Source organism: Typopeltis vanoorti, chromosome 11 (assembly GCF_054136105.1).
Source record: "Typopeltis vanoorti isolate ZY-2024b chromosome 11, IOZ_Tvanoo_1.0, whole genome shotgun sequence".
NCBI classification, from domain to species: domain Eukaryota; kingdom Metazoa; phylum Arthropoda; class Arachnida; order Uropygi; family Thelyphonidae; genus Typopeltis; species Typopeltis vanoorti.
This window is the reverse complement of record NC_143559.1, coordinates 105,837,481-105,856,301: the sequence shown is the minus strand read 5'-3', so window position 1 is coordinate 105,856,301 and position 18,821 is coordinate 105,837,481. Positions and strand designations below refer to the sequence as shown.

The 18,821-nt window shown below is 33.6% G+C and overlaps 1 protein-coding gene across 3 annotated transcripts in view; it reads right to left on the bottom strand.

The window, feature by feature from the left end:
• Positions 1-18,821, bottom strand: part of Ing3 (Inhibitor of growth family, member 3) — a 192,757-nt gene that overhangs the window by 42,127 nt on the left and 131,809 nt on the right. For all 3 annotated transcript variants that reach the window (XM_090400953.1, XM_090400952.1, XM_090400954.1), the window contains one exon: positions 3,972-4,025. In XM_090400953.1, the coding sequence (XP_090257079.1) occupies positions 3,972-4,025 (54 nt within the window). The remainder of the gene's footprint in view (positions 1-3,971; positions 4,026-18,821) is intronic.

Below are 18,821 nucleotides of genomic sequence, written 5' to 3'. Positions count from 1 at the left end.
TATCTTTTTTCTGTTTATTGTGTCTGTTATGATTTCATTTAGTTGTTTGTTGAGTTTTTGCATTATATTTGGCCCTGTATCTCTTCCATAAATTCTGTCACATCTGTATGTCCAGATGGAGTACATTGTTGTTATAATTATAATTGCTTCGGTTATTGTTATGTTTCCGTCCTTTAGCCAGAATAGTGTGTGTTCTGTGACCAGTTCTTTGTGTTTTATAAATTTCTGAACAGTTCCATATTGGAGAGGTGTGGGGGCAGTATAACATTATGTGATATAGTGTTTCTGGTTCAGGGCATAAGAAGCATTTGGCTGGGGCTTGAAGTGGAATACCTTTGTATGAGCACCACATTCTGGTGGGTAGGCAAGCGTGGTGTAATAAAATGTTTTTAGTTTCGGGTGTATAGGTAATCTGAATGCCTTTTTGAGTACATTGGATAATTTAATTTTACCTTTTTCAAACTCTCGGAAGAGGCAATAAAAGAGGAAATCTTTTATTGCTGTATGATTATTAATGAATTTGTACCCCTCCGCAACTGCAATGAACATTTTTGGTATTTTGCCATTCGATTGTGGAAGAGAACAAATTATTTGGTGGGGCATTATTCATTGCATGTAGTGTATGATATATGCACTCCATGCTTTATGTTCCGAGTAAGCTCTCTCTATGATTTTTGCTCTTGCACTTAGAGTTTTTAAATGTACATTTATTAAACCAAGTCCTCCAGCTTCTATATCATGAAATATTGTACACCTTCGTATGGGTTCGTATTTCGAATCGCAAATAAATTTTGCACATTCTCTGTGAATTTTGTCAACTTCGTTGCCATTGTAATTAATGTTGGCTACAAGGTACCATATTTTTGATAGTAAGAACGGTTACATATTTTTGCCCTGCTTCTAATTGATAATTGTCTGGGTCTCATTTGTGAAATTTTTTTTGTAATTTTGTTATGAGCTACTTCCCATTGCTTGTTATGATGGGTTTGGTCCCCTATGGTGATTCCTAAAAGAGGGAGGTGTTCATTAATTTTACTGACTGGGAAGTAATCCTCCTTTTTTTTTCTGTACAAGCAACTGCTTGATATTTGCTATAAATAAACAACTTGGATTAGTTTGATATTAATGTACAGAGGATGATCGGTTAACAAACATAATCCGTTCAAAGGCGATGTTCGCTACCCGAATTGTTCGGTAACTAATCATCGATTTACCATAGATTTTTATGGGAATTTGATTAATTCGTTCTGGAAACCCCCCCCCAAAAAATAAATAATCATATAATTTCTTACTATGTTTATTTATAACAACAATAATACATACATACATACATACATACATACATACATAGTCTTGCATTTTCATCAGTCATGTTTTTTTTTCTGTTTGTAGGGCGTTAAAGAATCTGTTCAATGTCAATTGCTTTTCTTTCTTCTTCAGGACTTTTTGGGAGTGATTAATAGCATTGTCGTTGTAGAGATCCCCAAGCCTATTGACCTCAACCTGGTTTGGGTGCCATTCTAAGACGGTTGTTCTGACATCCTCCCACTTCTTCAAAAGATCTTTAATAGCAGATGTCGGCATTGGTCCTCTTTTTCAGAAGAAAACACATCTTGGTTTATTCATTCAAGAGTTCTTGGAGTTCTTCTGTTGTCAGATCATTTTCATGTTCCATTATGAGCTCTTCAATGTCATCTTCATTCACCTCCAATTCCAGATCTCTAGCAGTTGTCACAATTTCATCCATAATTTCAGGGACATCATCTCCGTCTCCCTGAATGCAGGATGGACACAGCTTTCGCCAAGCAGAATTCAACTGTCATTGAGTGACTTCTGACCACGCCTTTTGAATGAGCCGGATAGCTTCAAGAATATCCAATTTTTCTTTCCAAAACGTTTTTAATGTCATCTTTAAAGAAGCATATCACCACTAGCGTTAGCTCCCAAAAGTAACGTCAACCGGTCTTTCATAGGTTTATGCCCAGGAATATTTTTCTCGTCTTTCATGATATAGGTACAGTTCGGCATGCACTTCCAAAATAAACCAGTTTAATCACAATTGAAAATTTGTTGTGGACAATATCCTTCTTTTTTAATGAATTCTTGAAATTTGAGACAGAACTTCTCAGCTTCTTCTTTATCTGCACTAGCAGACTCACCATGCATTACCACATGTTTAATGCCAGATCTCCTTCTAAACTTTGCAAACCATCCAGTGGTAGCCTTGAATTAATTCTATCTCCTCATGTGATGAATGTGGAGTTTGTTTCTTCAGTTCTTCAAAAATTTCTCTAGCCTTCTCTTGAATGATAGTCATACGGTTACATCTCTTTTCATTTCCCTTTCTTTTATCCAAACTAAAAGCAATCTCTCTATTTTTTCATGGATGGCACATCTTTGTTTCTCAGATGTGATTTTAGTTACTCCTTTAGCTGCTTGAGTCTTCTTGATTATATCTTTCTAAGATTGTGCCTACTGTAGACCTGTTCAAGCCATACTGCCTAGCAACATCAGACATCTTCTGCCCACTCTCTACCTTGGCTAATATCGCTTGCTTGGTTTCTATGGTGAGCACAGTTCTTGACACTCCACTCTTTTTAGACCCCATAATATTATCAGTTTTTTTTTTTTTTTTTTAAATAAAAAGTTCAGAAAAGCACTTACAAAAATTCAGAGAACAGAAATCAACTAGTGCACAAAAAGGTCATGTATATAACTGTCAAAGTCTTGTTCCAGAAACCGTTCATAGATGGCAGTAAAATACAGTTCTACAAATCTTACATACAGCATCACTTCTTCTTGTGTTTGTTCTATGCGATTTCGTTATCTGAACATGTTTGTTGTCCAAACATAAAAATCTTTCGCAAAAGTGTTCATTGTTCGATTTCTTCGCAGTCCAAACTGTTCGTTAAACAATCACCCACTCTATTTAACATTTATATCTTGTTCTACTAGAGCAACTAAAAGTGCAGGGAGTGAAATACTTTATCACAGTTGATAAATGCAATGTATACTATAATACTATGCTATCTGTTCTATCTTATATGAAAACATGCACTGCTGCAGCATTGTTCAGTTTGTCAAACACTAATCTTTGACCATGTAGCTAGCATTTCAACTCATAATTATGTGTAAATTTTTATTAAAACTTCATGTGTGATGAAGGACTACAGTAGAAATTTATGCGATGGTCCAATGTAATAATATGCTCTACCAAGCATAAGTTCTCTGAGTAGTGATACACCAAAGTCTTTTTGATGTTCCTCTGCTTGCATGATGAGAGATCCTTTTCTTCATACATGCAAAAATTTCACATCTCTGCCTAGAATCCTGTATACTTTTGGCAGCTAAATTCAGGATTTTTTTCTTGTTTGCAATTTGGCCATGGGGCTGTAAATCTAAACAATTTCATCAAGTGCACATCATTAGTATACATCCCAAAATAAAATTAATAATTGAAACAGAAGGGAACTGTTCCCTGCAGTGCTAACTTTTTTCATTTATATCTGATATGAATATATCATGCTTTTAATACTTTCCAGTGGATTGTATAAATATCTATAATTTTCCACATGAAATATTTTCTGTTATTCAAATCTCTATCTCATTTAGGTGAATAATCTTAGCTGTAATGTATATCAAATTATCCACCAAAAACCTTTTTGCATAAATTCTATAAATGGCTTGCTTCCCTCTCCAAAATGAGAAAATTAACAAGCATTTTCTTTCTTTCTTTTGCCCACCTCTAATTCTTTGATAATATCTTAGTTCATTCATCTTGTTTGTTCACCAGAGTCAAGAGTATAGATTGTCAGGTGTGTTATTACTTAAAATAGCTACCTAATAAAACAATTGTAACCAAAGCAGTCTGCATCTAAAACTTCTGAGATTTCATGAAAATCCATATCAGTTTCTTTTGCAATTAAATATTACTTTAATTAAGTTTTAAAATATGAATGAAAAATACTTACTTTCACCCTTTACATTATTGACTGTGGGTGGAGGATTATCCAATTCTAATGATCCTAAAAAGAAAATGATGCAAATGCAAAAATGATCACTAATAAATTAAACAGCACAGCAATTAACACAAAAGGACGAATATTAAAATTGAAAGGAAAATAATAGATATTAAAACTAATTTGGTGTAAAGTTTATAAGTATATATAAACTTTACTTATAAGGAGATTTATATATATATTTATATATAAGGAGATACTTTACTATATAAGTTTATATAGTAAAGTATCTCCTTTATAACAGTTTGAAGAACTGTTATAAAGGAGATAACTCCTCTGAAGCAGCTATTCTTTTCAGGAATTGCAAATTTTCACAGAAGTGGTAGTGCATAATCATGCAATATGATATTGCCAACACCAAAGTTAAAACAGTGGAACAATAAAATGGCAAGAAAGGCTGTACTTGCTATAAACATGCTTTTAAGCTAATTAGTAGTTTCAGATTATTATAATTGTAACTGTATTGTGTACTGAAGATAGACAAATGAAATTGATATGCTCTCAACAATTTCGTCAAGTGCACATCATTAGTATACATCACAAAATAAAATTAATAATCAAAACAGAATGGATGTTAATAGACATTAACAGTCCAATTTCAAAGATAAGCTTTTTTTCTCCATAAATTCTTTACAATGAATGCAGACAACCATGTAGCCCTAAAAAAAGAATTAACAGTCCAAATTATTTGGTACAAAATGAATACTAAAGAAGCTTGGTTAACTATTCTCTAATATTTTTTTATCATTCATTCCTTCATGATTTTTATCATTCATTCCTTTATCTATTTCAAAATTATCTTTTGAAATAGATAATACAATCTGTTATCAACAAATAATAATGTGTCTATTTTTATCTATAATGGGGTTGTGCTATTTTCAAATTGTTACAATTTATATATATATATATATATATATATATATATTAAAAAGTAGAGATGATAGGGTACATTCTCTTGATATATCTTTCCATTCTGATATTTCTTCTAGTTTCATTGCTATTTTATCTCTTGTATGTATATTTGCTGAATATACTGAAGAGTTAGATTGGTATATTTAAATCAGCTAATATTTTAAAATTTATCTGTTAATTTTCTGAAAAGCTTGTTCATAATCAATAAAGGCCATGTTTCTTTTGAGTTACTAATTGTAAAGTAAAACTGGGTCTCTGCAAGATTGGCCTTTAGAGAATCCATTTTGTTCTTCTGGTAAGTTTGTCCTCTACAATACTGTTTAGCTTCTCTTTTGATATCTCTATGTATATTTTATTTTTCTAACTTTGCACTAAAAACAGTGCTACATACTATGGTCCCATATATAAGACCAGAAGAGACCTAGGCCCCAACAATATTTTGTGCTATCTGGCTCCAGACCTAGGAATTTGAGAAATCATTGTCTGGTAAACCCTCTATGCCACCAGTGTCCTGCAAGGCATGCAAAGACAGTATTGAAATCAGCCAGAGAGAGAGTCCAAAGCTTAGTAAGTCCATATAACTGCTGACACCATAAACCCTTAAAAGATACAGATGCAAGTTTTGGTACAATGTGGTGGTAGTAGCCATATCGAGTTTTGGTTTTCAGCATAGTAGTCAGCTTTCTCATGGAGGAGGGCAGGTGAGCGGTTGCTTAGCATTTACAACCTGCACGTCAATAACAGCTAATTCATCTCCTCTCTTTACTGCAAGGTCAGGCTTACATGATTCAATCTTATTCCTATAGTGGGATTCTACTGCTGTTATCTAACCTTCATTCTTCAACCTATTCTATACAACCATCACTATTACATTGTATCTTCTGAAATGCAATTTCCTTTTTTTTTTATAAATTGAAATAAATAGGGCCCCCTCCCCCAAGGATCTAGCACCTTTTCCAGTAATCCAAACCTTAAACAATTAGAAGCATTTATCTTTAAATTTTTCACTCTTGCATTTTTGTCTAGTTCCATATTTATATTATCTTTTCCAGGTGTTTTACTATTTTTTTCTTTATTCAATGTATTTTTTAGTTCTGATATTGTAATTGGAAGTTTATTTTGCAGATGGTTAGACTACAGTAAATTTAGTTTAATCCTTTATCCAAGTGTGAGCAAACAAAGTTTGTGCCTGAAAATATCTTCAGGACTGAGGCAAGGGTGGTTCATCTGTTGGCAACTCATAGCAAAGGTGGACCAAACTCTGATCACTCCTTGTCTCAGTATCTCCCACCATGCAAAGCACATCTCCTTGCCGACATGTATAATGCTATGCATTAAGGGAGGGGCCACTACCCAGAAGTGGTGACACTAAGGCAGAAGCAATGGAGAGGTCTTTGCCTCTCCACCTTGCCTCAGTCCTGAAGATATTTTCAGGTGCAAACTTTGTTTGCTCACACTTGGATAAAGGATTAAACAAAATTTACTATAGTCTAACCAAGTGCAAAATAAACTTCCATCATCTTTCTCTAAATCCAGAGTAATTTAATAATATGGTGGTACACCGGTTGGCAACTCATATAGGCAAATATGACTAAACCTCTCCATTGCTTTTGCCTTAGTGTCACCATTTCTGGGTCTGCCTCCCACTGACGAGACCTCAATAAAGGTGGAAACCGGTCTGGGTAGTGGAGTGGCCCTTCCCTTAATGCATAGCATTATACATGTCTGTAAGGAGATGTGCTTTGCATGGTGGGAGATACTGAGACAAGGAGTGATGAGAGCTTGGTCCACCTTTGCTACGAGTTGCCAACAGATGACCACCCTTGCCTCAGTCCTGAAGATATTTTCAGGCGCAAGCTTTGTTTGCTCACACTTGGATAAAGGATTAAACTAAATTTACTGATATTGTAATATTTTCTATTAGGTCATTCTTTGTTTCATACATTTTTCCAAACTTATTGTTTGAATTTTGATATTTCTTTATGTATTTTATAAGCTTCAGTTGTGGCTTTGATATTCTCTAGGTCGATTAGAACTTTTTTTTTTTTTTTAAATAGATACTTATATGACTTACACATGTAGAAAAAATATAAAATTTTATTCAAAAACCCAGAAATATTTCTTTGAATGTAACATAGATATCATCAGGGAGAAAGACTGGTAACTACATTCAAAACATATATCATAAGAATGGGTCATATGCTTACTAGCTCTTGTCTCAGTTACATCTGAGTTGAGAGGATTATACTGTTCGAGTTCAAAGGAACAACTGTAAACATTTGCAGTCTGTTATCATTTTATAATAATAAAATACAATTATGAAAAGTTAATAGTAATCACTTCCCAGAACTTGGAGAATGGCATACAGTCAGAGCAGTGAGAGTTTGAAATGATTTCATAACATTTTACGTGTTTCAAAGAAAAGATGATCAAATTTGAACCTGCCAGCATGAGACATCTTTGTCTAGTTTCAAAAATGCAACATAATTTTGATGTTCTTAGATTCTAATCAAAGCAGAGCAGTCAGTCTGTCAAAAATAGCAAAAATGACTGATGTGAGCAGGGTACTTTAATAGACAGCTAGTAAAGAGGGAGGTGGTGGTTTATCTTTTGTAGATGGTAAGAAAGAATGTGGTTTGAAGGAAATATATGAATTTGTGAATAATAAATCCATGCTATCTGTTCAGATGATCCATTAAGATAGGGTATTGAAATTCTTTTCGCATCAGATTGTAGTCTAGTCAACAGATAATAATAACAATAACTTTTTGAATGGTGGTTTTGCTGTATCCATTAGACAACAGATTGCTTTTATTTTATTCAATTTATCTAACAAAAGGGGATCAGAAGAGAAGATTGTACGAGCTTCGTGTGTACAAGGCTCTTGATAATACCCATCTCCTGTGATCAATGATGGTGTTAGGATGAGTGAATGTATCTGCCAGTAAAGGTTGGTTTTCAATAAATTGAAAATTCAACATGACCTGTAGGATTTCGAATTATTAAGGTATCCAAAAAGAGAAGATGGATGTTGGATCTGAATTCAATAGAGAGAGCTGATGAGATGTAAAACATAAAAACATGTATTTTATCCACCATGTAAATATTTTACATGGTGGAACAGCAATGGGCAGTCCTATCTCACCGGCTTTAGCTGATTATTTTATGGAGCACTTAGAAAATCAATTCTTTCACACTATTTTTCCACAACTTCATATATGGCTGTGTTATGTTGATGAGATCTTCACAGTCTGGTCTCACTGAGAGTCAGAATTACTTCAGTTCCTGGAAAAAAATAAACTCTTTATACTTCTCTATCAAGTTCACTACTGAACACGAATCCAACACCTGTCTACCCTTTTTGGATACCTTAATAATTTGAAATACTACAGGTCATGTTAAATTTTCAGTTACTGACAACCAACCTTTACTGGTATATTTGCTCATCCTCACACCATCATTCATCACAGAAGATAGGCATTATCAACAGTCTTGTAGATAGAGCTCATATAATCTGCTCTTCTGATTCCCATTTGTTAGATGAATTGAATAAAATTAAAAGCAATCTGACATCTAATGGATACAATAAAACCACTACACAAAAATTAATGATAATTATCACTAATCGATTAGACAATGATCTGATGTGAAAAGAATTTCGATATTCTATCTTAAAGGAACCTCTGAACAAACAGCACAGATTCTTTACAACTTCATCTATACACTTGCTTCAAACCAGCTTGGCAACTATATCTTACCTTACAACTATACCTCTCTCCTTACCAGGTGTCTATCCAGTACCCTTTCTATCTTTGCTTTATGCAGATGATGTTATATTTCTAAATAAATCTGCTACAAGTCTGCAAGATTCTCTGACTAAATTGAATAGCTGTTGTAATAGATATGGTATGAAGGTCAGCAATAAAAAGACAAAGACAATGAAAATAGGCAGAATCATTGAAAATGTCAACTGTTTTGTGAATGGAGAACCTGTGGAACAAGTAAAACATTTCAGCTACTTAGGCACGATTTTTAGCGAAGATGGTAAATTAAATATAGAAAGATATAACAGAATCAGCAAAGCTGGTATGGTGGGAAGTCAATTGAATAAATTCATATGGAATAAGAGAGAAATTAGTCAGCACACTAAATTAGCTGTATACAGGATAGTGTTCAAACCTAAGTTTTAACTTATGGATCTGAGAGCTGGGTTAGAAGGAAAACACTTGACCAAAGACTAGAGCCTGCAGATATGACAGTCCTGAGAAAGATTATAGGCATGAACAGATGGCATCAATGGCAATATCATATTAAAAACGAGGATATTAGGAAAGAACTTGACATTGTCAGCATCCAGGAATACGTTAGCAGAGCTAATCTCAGGTGATATGGCCACTTAAAGAGAATGGGCGAAGAAAGATTAGCAAAAGAAGTGTTCTCTGCCAGATTGGCAGGAAAATGACCCAGAGGAAGACCAAGATATAGGTGGATTGATACGGTACAAAGTGCCTTAGACGATAGAAATATAAGATCTGATAATGTTGAAGTCTTGACAAGTAACAGACTGATGTGGAGGAAAATTGTAGATAGGAAGTTAGTAATGATGTAATTTTTTTTCATGTAGTACTATCATATCCTGTACACCCCCCCCCCCCTTGAGGGTACATGGCAGGAATTTGATGATGATATTTTTGAAATGTAGTTACCAGTCTATCTCCCTGATAATATATATGTTACATTAAATGAAACATATATGTTTCATTTAATATATATGTTTAATATATATTATATACTAATATAATATATTAATATATATTATAATATATTATATTATTAATTATACATATTATATATTATTATGTGGTCCGAATATACTGAATAAGGACTCGTGGACCAACAGGGCCATAAAGGGGCAATCATCTTGATTGTAAGGGAAGCGGCACTCCCATGGACCCCTAGCTGGATCTATCCTCTCTTTCTCCTACTTTGAGGAAGATCCACTTACTTTAATCTTTCCTATAAGGCCTTATCAGTCAACTCTTCTTACTTTATGACCCTTATGCTATTAGAGTACCCGAGGGCCATGGGGTCTTTTCATTTCTGGCCTTACAACTGTGCCCTCTCTATAAACCTTACTATATTTCTTCTATAATCTACTTTCCCCTTCAATATATCCTATTCCTCCTATGGGTTTAAATTCGGAAGAAGGCTAGTTCAGAAGCCTTAAGGTAGCAGCCCTACCACTGAACTATTCCATTGTCAGGCTAGTTCCCTGACATGGAGAACATAATCCTACTTGTAAGCTGACAGAAAAAGATAATCGGATTGAATCTATGGGAAACGACCCTGGAATGGAAAAGGGAAAACGAAAATGGAAACGACAAAATATAATACACATAGCAAACTGGAATGTAAGAGGAATAGCATATAAAGAAATTGAATTAGACCAGTTATTAAATGAAAGAAATTTTAAAATAGCAGTAATCACTGAAACAAAAAAGAAATTAAAAGGAACTATGAGAACTGAAAATTTTAATGTGATATACAGTGGAGTCGACAGAGACCAAAGAACACAAGCAGGAGTCATGATTTGGATTCATAACTCCCTTTCAAAACAGATAAAACATTATAAATTATGGAATGAAAGAATAATAGAAGTAGAATAAAAATAGATAGAGGCTATTTAACAATAATTGGTTTATATGCCCCAGAAGGAAGAGAACAGGATAATATTGATTTTTATAATCAGCTACAAAACATATATAATACAATAAATAAAAATGATTACATAATTTTATCAGGAGACTTAAATGCAAGAACTGGAAACACGAAAATTAATAATAATATAGGAATACATGGAGAACACACTCTAAACAGAAATGGTAAAAAATTGATTGACTTCGTAGTTTATAATAATCTAAAAATAATGAATTCCTTCTATAAACATAAAGACATACATAAATATACTTGGGCAGCAAGAGGATGGAAATCAATATTAGATTACTTCATATTAAATGAAAAGACATCAAAATTTTCACTAGATGTTAGAGTTCACAGAGGATATAAAATAAGCAGTGACCACTTCCTTGTTAAAATAAAATTAAGATTACCACCTAAATGGCTACAAGTAACAAGAACAGAAAGAAAAATTGAAACATTTCTTTATAAAACTAGACTATTGAATGACACAAATGTACAATGGCTATATGAACAAAGAATTAACCAATATCTGGATAAAATAAAACAAAATGAAGAAATAGAAATAGAATGGCTTAATATAAAAACAATACTAAATGCAGCAGCAAATGAAAGCTTAGGAAAGACCAAAAAATTCAATAAAAGAAAAAAACTGAAGATCTGGGATGATACAATCAAAGAAATAATCAAAAAGAAAAAAGAAGCCTATCACAAATGGTTAAGCAGTAAAAGATTAGAAGATGAAATAGAATATAAAAGAATAAGAGCCATAGCTAAAAGAGAAGTCAGAAAAAGACAGAGAATCATGGAATAAATTTGTTTCTAATTTAGAACATGATTTATATAAAATAAGACCCAATGTATATAAGATTTTGAAACGCCTAAATGCAGATACTAAAGAAAACAAAATTAAACACTGAATTGAAATTAGAAGAATTTCTAAATTACTACACAGAACTGTGGACAGATAAATATTTTAAAAAAGACAACTGGCAAACAATTAATGAAAATGAAAAGGAAATAACTGAAGAAGAATTACAAATCAGCCTGAAAGAAACAAGAAACGGAAAATCACCTGGAGAAGATAAGCTAGGTTCAGAACTATATAAATACGCAGGAACAAGATTCAAAGAAAGACTCTTATTATTTTTAAATAAAATTTACTCAACTGGTATCCCCCCAATAGAATGGAAAAAAGCAATTGTGATTCCTCTTTAAGAAAGGTAATAGAGATGACCCTAAAAACTATAGAGGTATCAGTATACTAAATTCCTGTTACAAAATATATAGCAGAATCTTAAATAACAAACTAATGAAATATTCCGAAAACTTTATTCTAGAGGTACAGAATGGATTTAGAAAAGGACGATCATGTATAGACCCAGCCTTTTGCCTAAAATTAATAACAGAGAAAAGAAGAGAATATAATTCAGAAACACATATTGCATTTATTGACTTTGAAAAAGCATTTGACAAAGTTAAAAGAAACATATTATTTAGCATATTAAAAGAAAGACAAATACCAAATAATATCCTAAAAGCTATCACAAGCATATATGAAAATAATCAAATACAAATAAGATTAAATCATGAGCTATCATATACAAGAGAGATAAACCAAGGGGTCCGACAGGGATGTCCCCTCTCAGCAACTCTTTTTAATATCTACTTAAATGAAATAATAATAAAATGGAGTAAAAATTTACGTCAAGGAATTAAACTTTCACCTACAGTTAACTTAAACACTCTCCTCTTTGCAGACGACCAAATAATAATTACAAATTCTGAAGATAACTTACAGAAAGCTATTTTAAATCTAAATGAGATATCCAAAGATTATGGTATGATAATATCAACGGAAAAATCCAAAACTATGGCCTTTAAAGGACAAGATCCAGCAAGAACTAAAATAGTAATAGATAACAAGATCTTAGAACAGGTGAATTCATTTAACTACCTAGGATGTATGATCACATATGAAAATGAAAAAGATATAAACGTAAAAATTGCAAAATATTTAAAAATAACAGGTGTAATTAACTCTATATTTAAACCAAACCTAGTTCAAAAAAAACCAGGCTAAAAGTATACAATACATTAGCCTTACCGGTCTTAATGTATGGAAGCGAAATCTGGACAATAAAACAAAAAGACAAACAAAGATTAACAACAGCAGAAATGAAGTTTATGAGAAAAACTGCAAAGTATACCCTATCTGATCACAAAAGAAACGAAGATATTATGAAAGAATTAAACCAAGAACCAGTAATAGAAAAAATTACTACGTATGATGATGATGATATATTATTATATAATATAATTAATATATTATAATATATTATATATTAATATATGTTTCATATATATTTTTTCTATATGTGTAGCCATATAAGTATCTAGAACATATGTTCCCTTAAAACAATCTATTAAAAAATTGTTCAAGCAATATTTCTTTTGTACTCTATTCCTGTTTCTATTTGTCCTGGAATTTAGCCATTTCTGGTAAGTGTAATTACATATATATTCCTATTTTTCTATTCCATTTACTCTTTATTCCTATGCTTTCTTTTGTTGCTGTTTATGTCAAGATTTTTTTCAGATTTTCCCATTCCTCCTTTGTCATTTGATTCTTGTGTCATTTCTGTTTTCACTTTAACCTCTCTACCAGCCATGTTGGATGAAATAGTGAGACCAAATTGCACTTCTTATCCATGTTATTCGATAAGTGTTACAGAATCAGATTTTGCTGGACGTCTATAGACATAATGGCCAATTGGGGGTGTTAATGCATTTTTGACGCCGATGCCTTTTGCAGGAATCTTGTGATGAAGAAATTCTGTAACTCTGATAGCAAGCATTTTTCGATATTGTTTGTTATTTTTAGTCATCTTGGTTTAAACTCTTTAAACTCGATTTTTTTCATACCCTATAATGACCAGAATTTATATATATTTTTAATTTAATATATTTATAATTAAATTAAAATTTAATACATTTATAATTTATATTTTTCATACCATATAATGACCAAAATTTCAATATACTCTTACATCTTGGATTAACTGAGACAGCTTAAAATTTGTGATTAGATAGTCAATATTTATATTCTCAGGCTAACCATGTATATTTCTTTATGTTAAAATATGAAGTAGTCTGCATCTGTTATGATCAGATATCTTTACCAAATCTACCTAAGTTTGTTTTGAATTTCTACTTCTATTCTGGTAGTATAATATTTAGCATTTTAATCTCCTAGTAATAAATAATTTTTGTTAATTTTATCCCTGACACTATAATTCTTTTTATAAAGAAAAGATGGATGCCTTTTTGTTTTCCTCACTTCTGGTGCATAATCAATGATTATTGTTATGTGGCCTATTATTGTTTAGTCTAATTTCTATTAATCTTTCATTTCAGTATTTCTAAAAATATTTTTCTTCACACTTTTATATATCATAATACCTAACTTCTCTTTCCTCTTTTTTCACTCTGCTACAGATCTGTATATATTTATTTGTTTTTCATAGCATCTTTTTTTGCTTTGTTTCTGTTAATACAATATATCTTTATATTGACTTGGTTTAGTTATTCAAGTTCATCTTCTGTGAATGTGATACTCCTTACATTCCATGTTACAATTTCCATTTCCAATTTTGTTTACCTTTTCCTGAGCCACGTTCTCCCCCCCCCCCCCGCCCCCACCACCACACCGATAACCTGTGAGGCTTTTCTCTGGCTGAGACTTGAAAGTATTTCAAATTTCCTCAGGACAGGCTAGTAGCCTATTGCTGGATAAGTCCAGTATTAGGGTTGCTGCCAGTAGCTTCTCTACAGGGTGCTAGCCGTAACATTTCTAAAAACATTTCTGTTAGGGATATTGTATGGTTATACTGCCCATATGTAGTTGCAGTATCTCATTTGCATTTTTAGAATGGGGTGAATCACAAGAAAGTGAGGTTGGCGTTTGAGTGGGAGAGGCTATATAGAATATTCCCACTTCTTCACATCCTTTAAAAAGGCTTGAAGTGTGAAATAAGATCTATCTTCTAGTGACTGATGCATCTTAAGAATTTCTAAATCATGTTTTTCTGATAAGCAGTTAGGTTCACTTCTTATTCTTCCAGCTCAAACAATAAATATTTTGAAGGAGAAAAATACTTGAAATTTGGAACAAGATTTCTTCTTTCAAATGTAAGAATGAAATTATTCCAGATGGGGAAAAAAAAAAAAAATATATATATATACAGGGTGTTCGGGATAAATTTGACATATTTATAATTAATTATATTTTTCCGTAAGTTACATGTATTAACACACACTTCTCTTCATTTAAAAGTTTGGACCCTTCTTCATTCATATACAAGATGTCAGAAAGGATGGATAGCTGGAACCCACCTGAATCATGGAAGAGAATAACTTGTATCATGATGATTCGTGCCCGCCATCAAAATAAGGATATTACGACTGCTGCCCAATGCTCCCTGAATACAGTAAAAACAATCAGGCATGAACTAGAGACTTGCAATGGTGACTACGAGGATGTAGCAAGAAGAAAGATCCCTAGCAGACGATCTGATTGCGTTCGTACAGCAGAATTCCTCGCAAATCTGCAGGAACAGGTGTTGAAGAACCCTGGCATTGGAATTCGGGCTTTGTTCGTGGAGTTGCTAACTGTAGTCAAGCCCTGGATAACAAGGGTAGCCAATGGTAGGCCGTATGTATGGCAGCAGGATTCGGCCCCTTGCCACACCTCTGGGAAAAGTCAAAAATGGTTGTCTGAAAATTTCTACGACTTCACCAGTCCAAATGTTTGGCCTCCAAACTCCCCAGACCTTAACCCCATGGATTATTTTGTATGGGGCGCAGTTGAAAAAGACACCAATCGCACTTCCAGTAATACAAAAGCCCAGTTAATGGATAAAATTAAAACAGTTTTTGCGGCCCTTCCCAGGGAGACTGTAGCATCAGCTTGTTCGAGGTTCCGAAGCAGAATTGAAGCTGTGATCGATGCTAATGGTGGTTATTTTGAGTAAATCTTGTTGATAGTATTGTAATTAACTCTGCCTGTAATGTTTTTTTGTCAATTCATTAAATTTAATAGATACAAAGAAGATTTTCTTTTTCCTTACGAAACTGTCAAATTTATCCCGAACACCCTGTATATATATATATATATATTTTTTAAATTCTTCAACAGGAACCATCCTCCACTAAGTGATGAAATAAAAGCATAGTGATCCTGAAAGCATTTAAGGATTCCTTTTCTTAGAAGTCACATATCTTGTCTTAAACTTTTCAAGTACTATCAAGTATAATCAAAGAAGACAGAGATACCACAAAATATGCTTGAACTACTATTATGATATGTGATAAATTTTTAAAATAAATCACAATCTAAAACAGAGGAGAAGGGAAGGTAATAAAAACAAACATCAACATCATCAAATTCCTACCGTGTACCTTCAAGGGGTGTACAGGATATGATAGTACTATATGAAAAATTTACATCATTACTAACTTCCTATCTACAATTTTCCTCCAAATCAGTCTGTTACCTGACAAAACTCCAACATTATCTGATCTTATATTTCTATCTTCTAAGGCACTTTTTACCATATCAATCCACCTATATCTTGGTCTTTCTCTGGGTCTTTTTTCCTGCCAACCTGGCAGAGAACACTTGTTTTCTATTATTATTATTACGTGATTTTCCAGGGAGTCCACAGAGTCATCGAGGGAGGGCACCAACTCTACATCTCTCTCTCTACCTCAATCAACTAACTGCAACTACACCGCTGCCATCTACCATCCACCACTAGTATTTCCAATCACAAACGTCCATGAACATGATTCAAATCCGCAGCCTTTTGGCTGGAGAGCAAATACGCTAACCACTTAGCCAACCAGGCTGGCTATGCTAATCTTTCCTCGCCCATTCTGTTTAAGTGACCATATCACCTGAGATTAACCCTGCTAACACATTCCTGGATGCTGACACTGTCAAGTTCTTTTCTAATCTCCTCGTTTGCAATATGATATTGCCATTGATGCTATCTGTTCATGCTCCTAATATTTCTCAGGACTTTCATATCTGTGGTCTCTAGTCTTTGGTCAAGTGTTTTACTTCTGACTCATATAACAGCTCTCAGATCCATAAGTTAAAATTGGTTTGAACACTGTCTTGTATATAGCTAATTTAGTGTTTTGACTAATTTCTCTCTTATTCGATATAAATTTATTCAGTTGACTTCCTACCATACCAGCTTTGTTGATTCTGTTGTCTACTTCCATATTTAGTTTACCATCTTCACTAAAAATCATGCTAAGTAACTGAAATGTTTTACTTGTTCTATAGGGTCTTCAATCACAATACAGTTGATATTTTCATTGTCTTTGTCTTGTTATTGCTAACCTTCATACCATATCTATTACAACAGTTATTAAATTTAGTTAGGGAATCTTGCAGATTTGTAGCAGATTTATTTAGAAGTAAAACATCGTCCGCATAAAGCAAAGAGCTGACATTAACATCTCCAATTTTGATAATACTGCTTTCCTTCATAATGTGATCCATATAGATAATGAATAACAGAGGGGATAATGTACATCCTTGTCTGACGCCATATTTAACAGTAAACCATCTTCCTGTACTTCCTTCAATTCTAGCTGTGGACTTACAACTCAAATAAAGAAAAGTATTGCTTGATATAATGCCCCACTGACTCCATACAACTGTAGTGTTTTGAATAACTTCTCTCTTGGCACTATGTCATATGCCTTTTCCAGATCTACAAAACTTAAATACAGATATTCGGATGATTTCTCAACTATTTGTCATAAAGTGAAGATCTGATCCTCACAGCCTTGCCTCTATTTGGCCTGAATCCAGCTTATCTTCATCAAGCTTTTCTTCCACAATCCTTCTAAACTATATTCTCAGCGTAAATTTTTCCTGGAACACTCAGTAGAGAAATACATCTGTAATTCTCACATTCAGTTTTATTTCCCTTTTTAATATATGGGTACTATGAGAGCGCTACTCCAATCATCTGGAATTCGTTCCTCTGTCCAGAACTATGCAGTGCAGCCAGTGTATGATTTTGTACCTCCATACTTGAGCATTTCTGGTTGAATATCATCCACTCCTACTGCCTTTCCATTTCAGGCCTTTGATGGCTTTTTCTACTTCAAGTATGGGTATGTATTCCTGATTGCATGCCTGGTAAGTGTTTTTTACCACTGTGCTGTCACTGATTGTTTCATTTAGCAATTTTTCAAATTAATTACTCCATACGTCAAGGATATCTTTTTTTCCAGTTTTCATGTCAACTTTATCATCTCTAACTTCTTTTACAGTACTCTTTCCTCCATTTCTGAGCTTTTTCAACAATCACCAGAACATCTTGCCACCTTCTTGATATTTATTTTCTATGTTTTTACCAAAGTCTTCCCATAACTTTTGTTTAGCTAGTTTTACACAGTGTTTAGCTTTCTTACATTTGTCTCTGTATTCTCTAAGAGCATAAGCTGACTTATTTGCCAGGAACTTTTGATATGCTTTCTTCTTTTCCTTCACTGCTTCTTTAACTTCCTGGGTCCACCATGGCGTTCTGATTCTTCTATCCTTGCAGACAACCTCACCACACGCCTCTCTGGCTGAATCAATCTGTTTCTTCAGGGCTTGCAACTGAAAGGTTTGGTTCCTGTTCTCAAGCTCCTTAATTTTTTTTTTTTTTCATATCTCACAGCTGTTCAACTTTTATTCGCTTTAAAACTTTCCTACAGCCGAAGCAGTGAGTATGTCAGAATTGGAAGATGTAGCATTGGACGTCTGCTTTTTGCAGATGATCTAGTTCTGCTTAGTTCTTCCACAGATGACCTCCAGCCCTGGATGGGTTTGTAGCTGTTTGTGTAGAAGCTGGAATGAAGATCAGTGTGGCCAAAACTGAAACATATGTTGACTCAAGACAACTATCCCAGTGCACTTTTTATGTGAGTGGAATCCCCCCGAGGCAGGTGAAGAAGTTTAAATACTTTGGGTTCACAAGTTCACGAGTGATGGAAAGTGGGACGTAGAGCTAGATACTCAAATTGGCTCAGCAAGCACAATATTGCAGGAGCTTGGCTGTTCGGTAGTATTGAAGCGGGAGTTAAGCTAGAAGGCAAAACTGGCTGTCTTCAATACAGTCTATG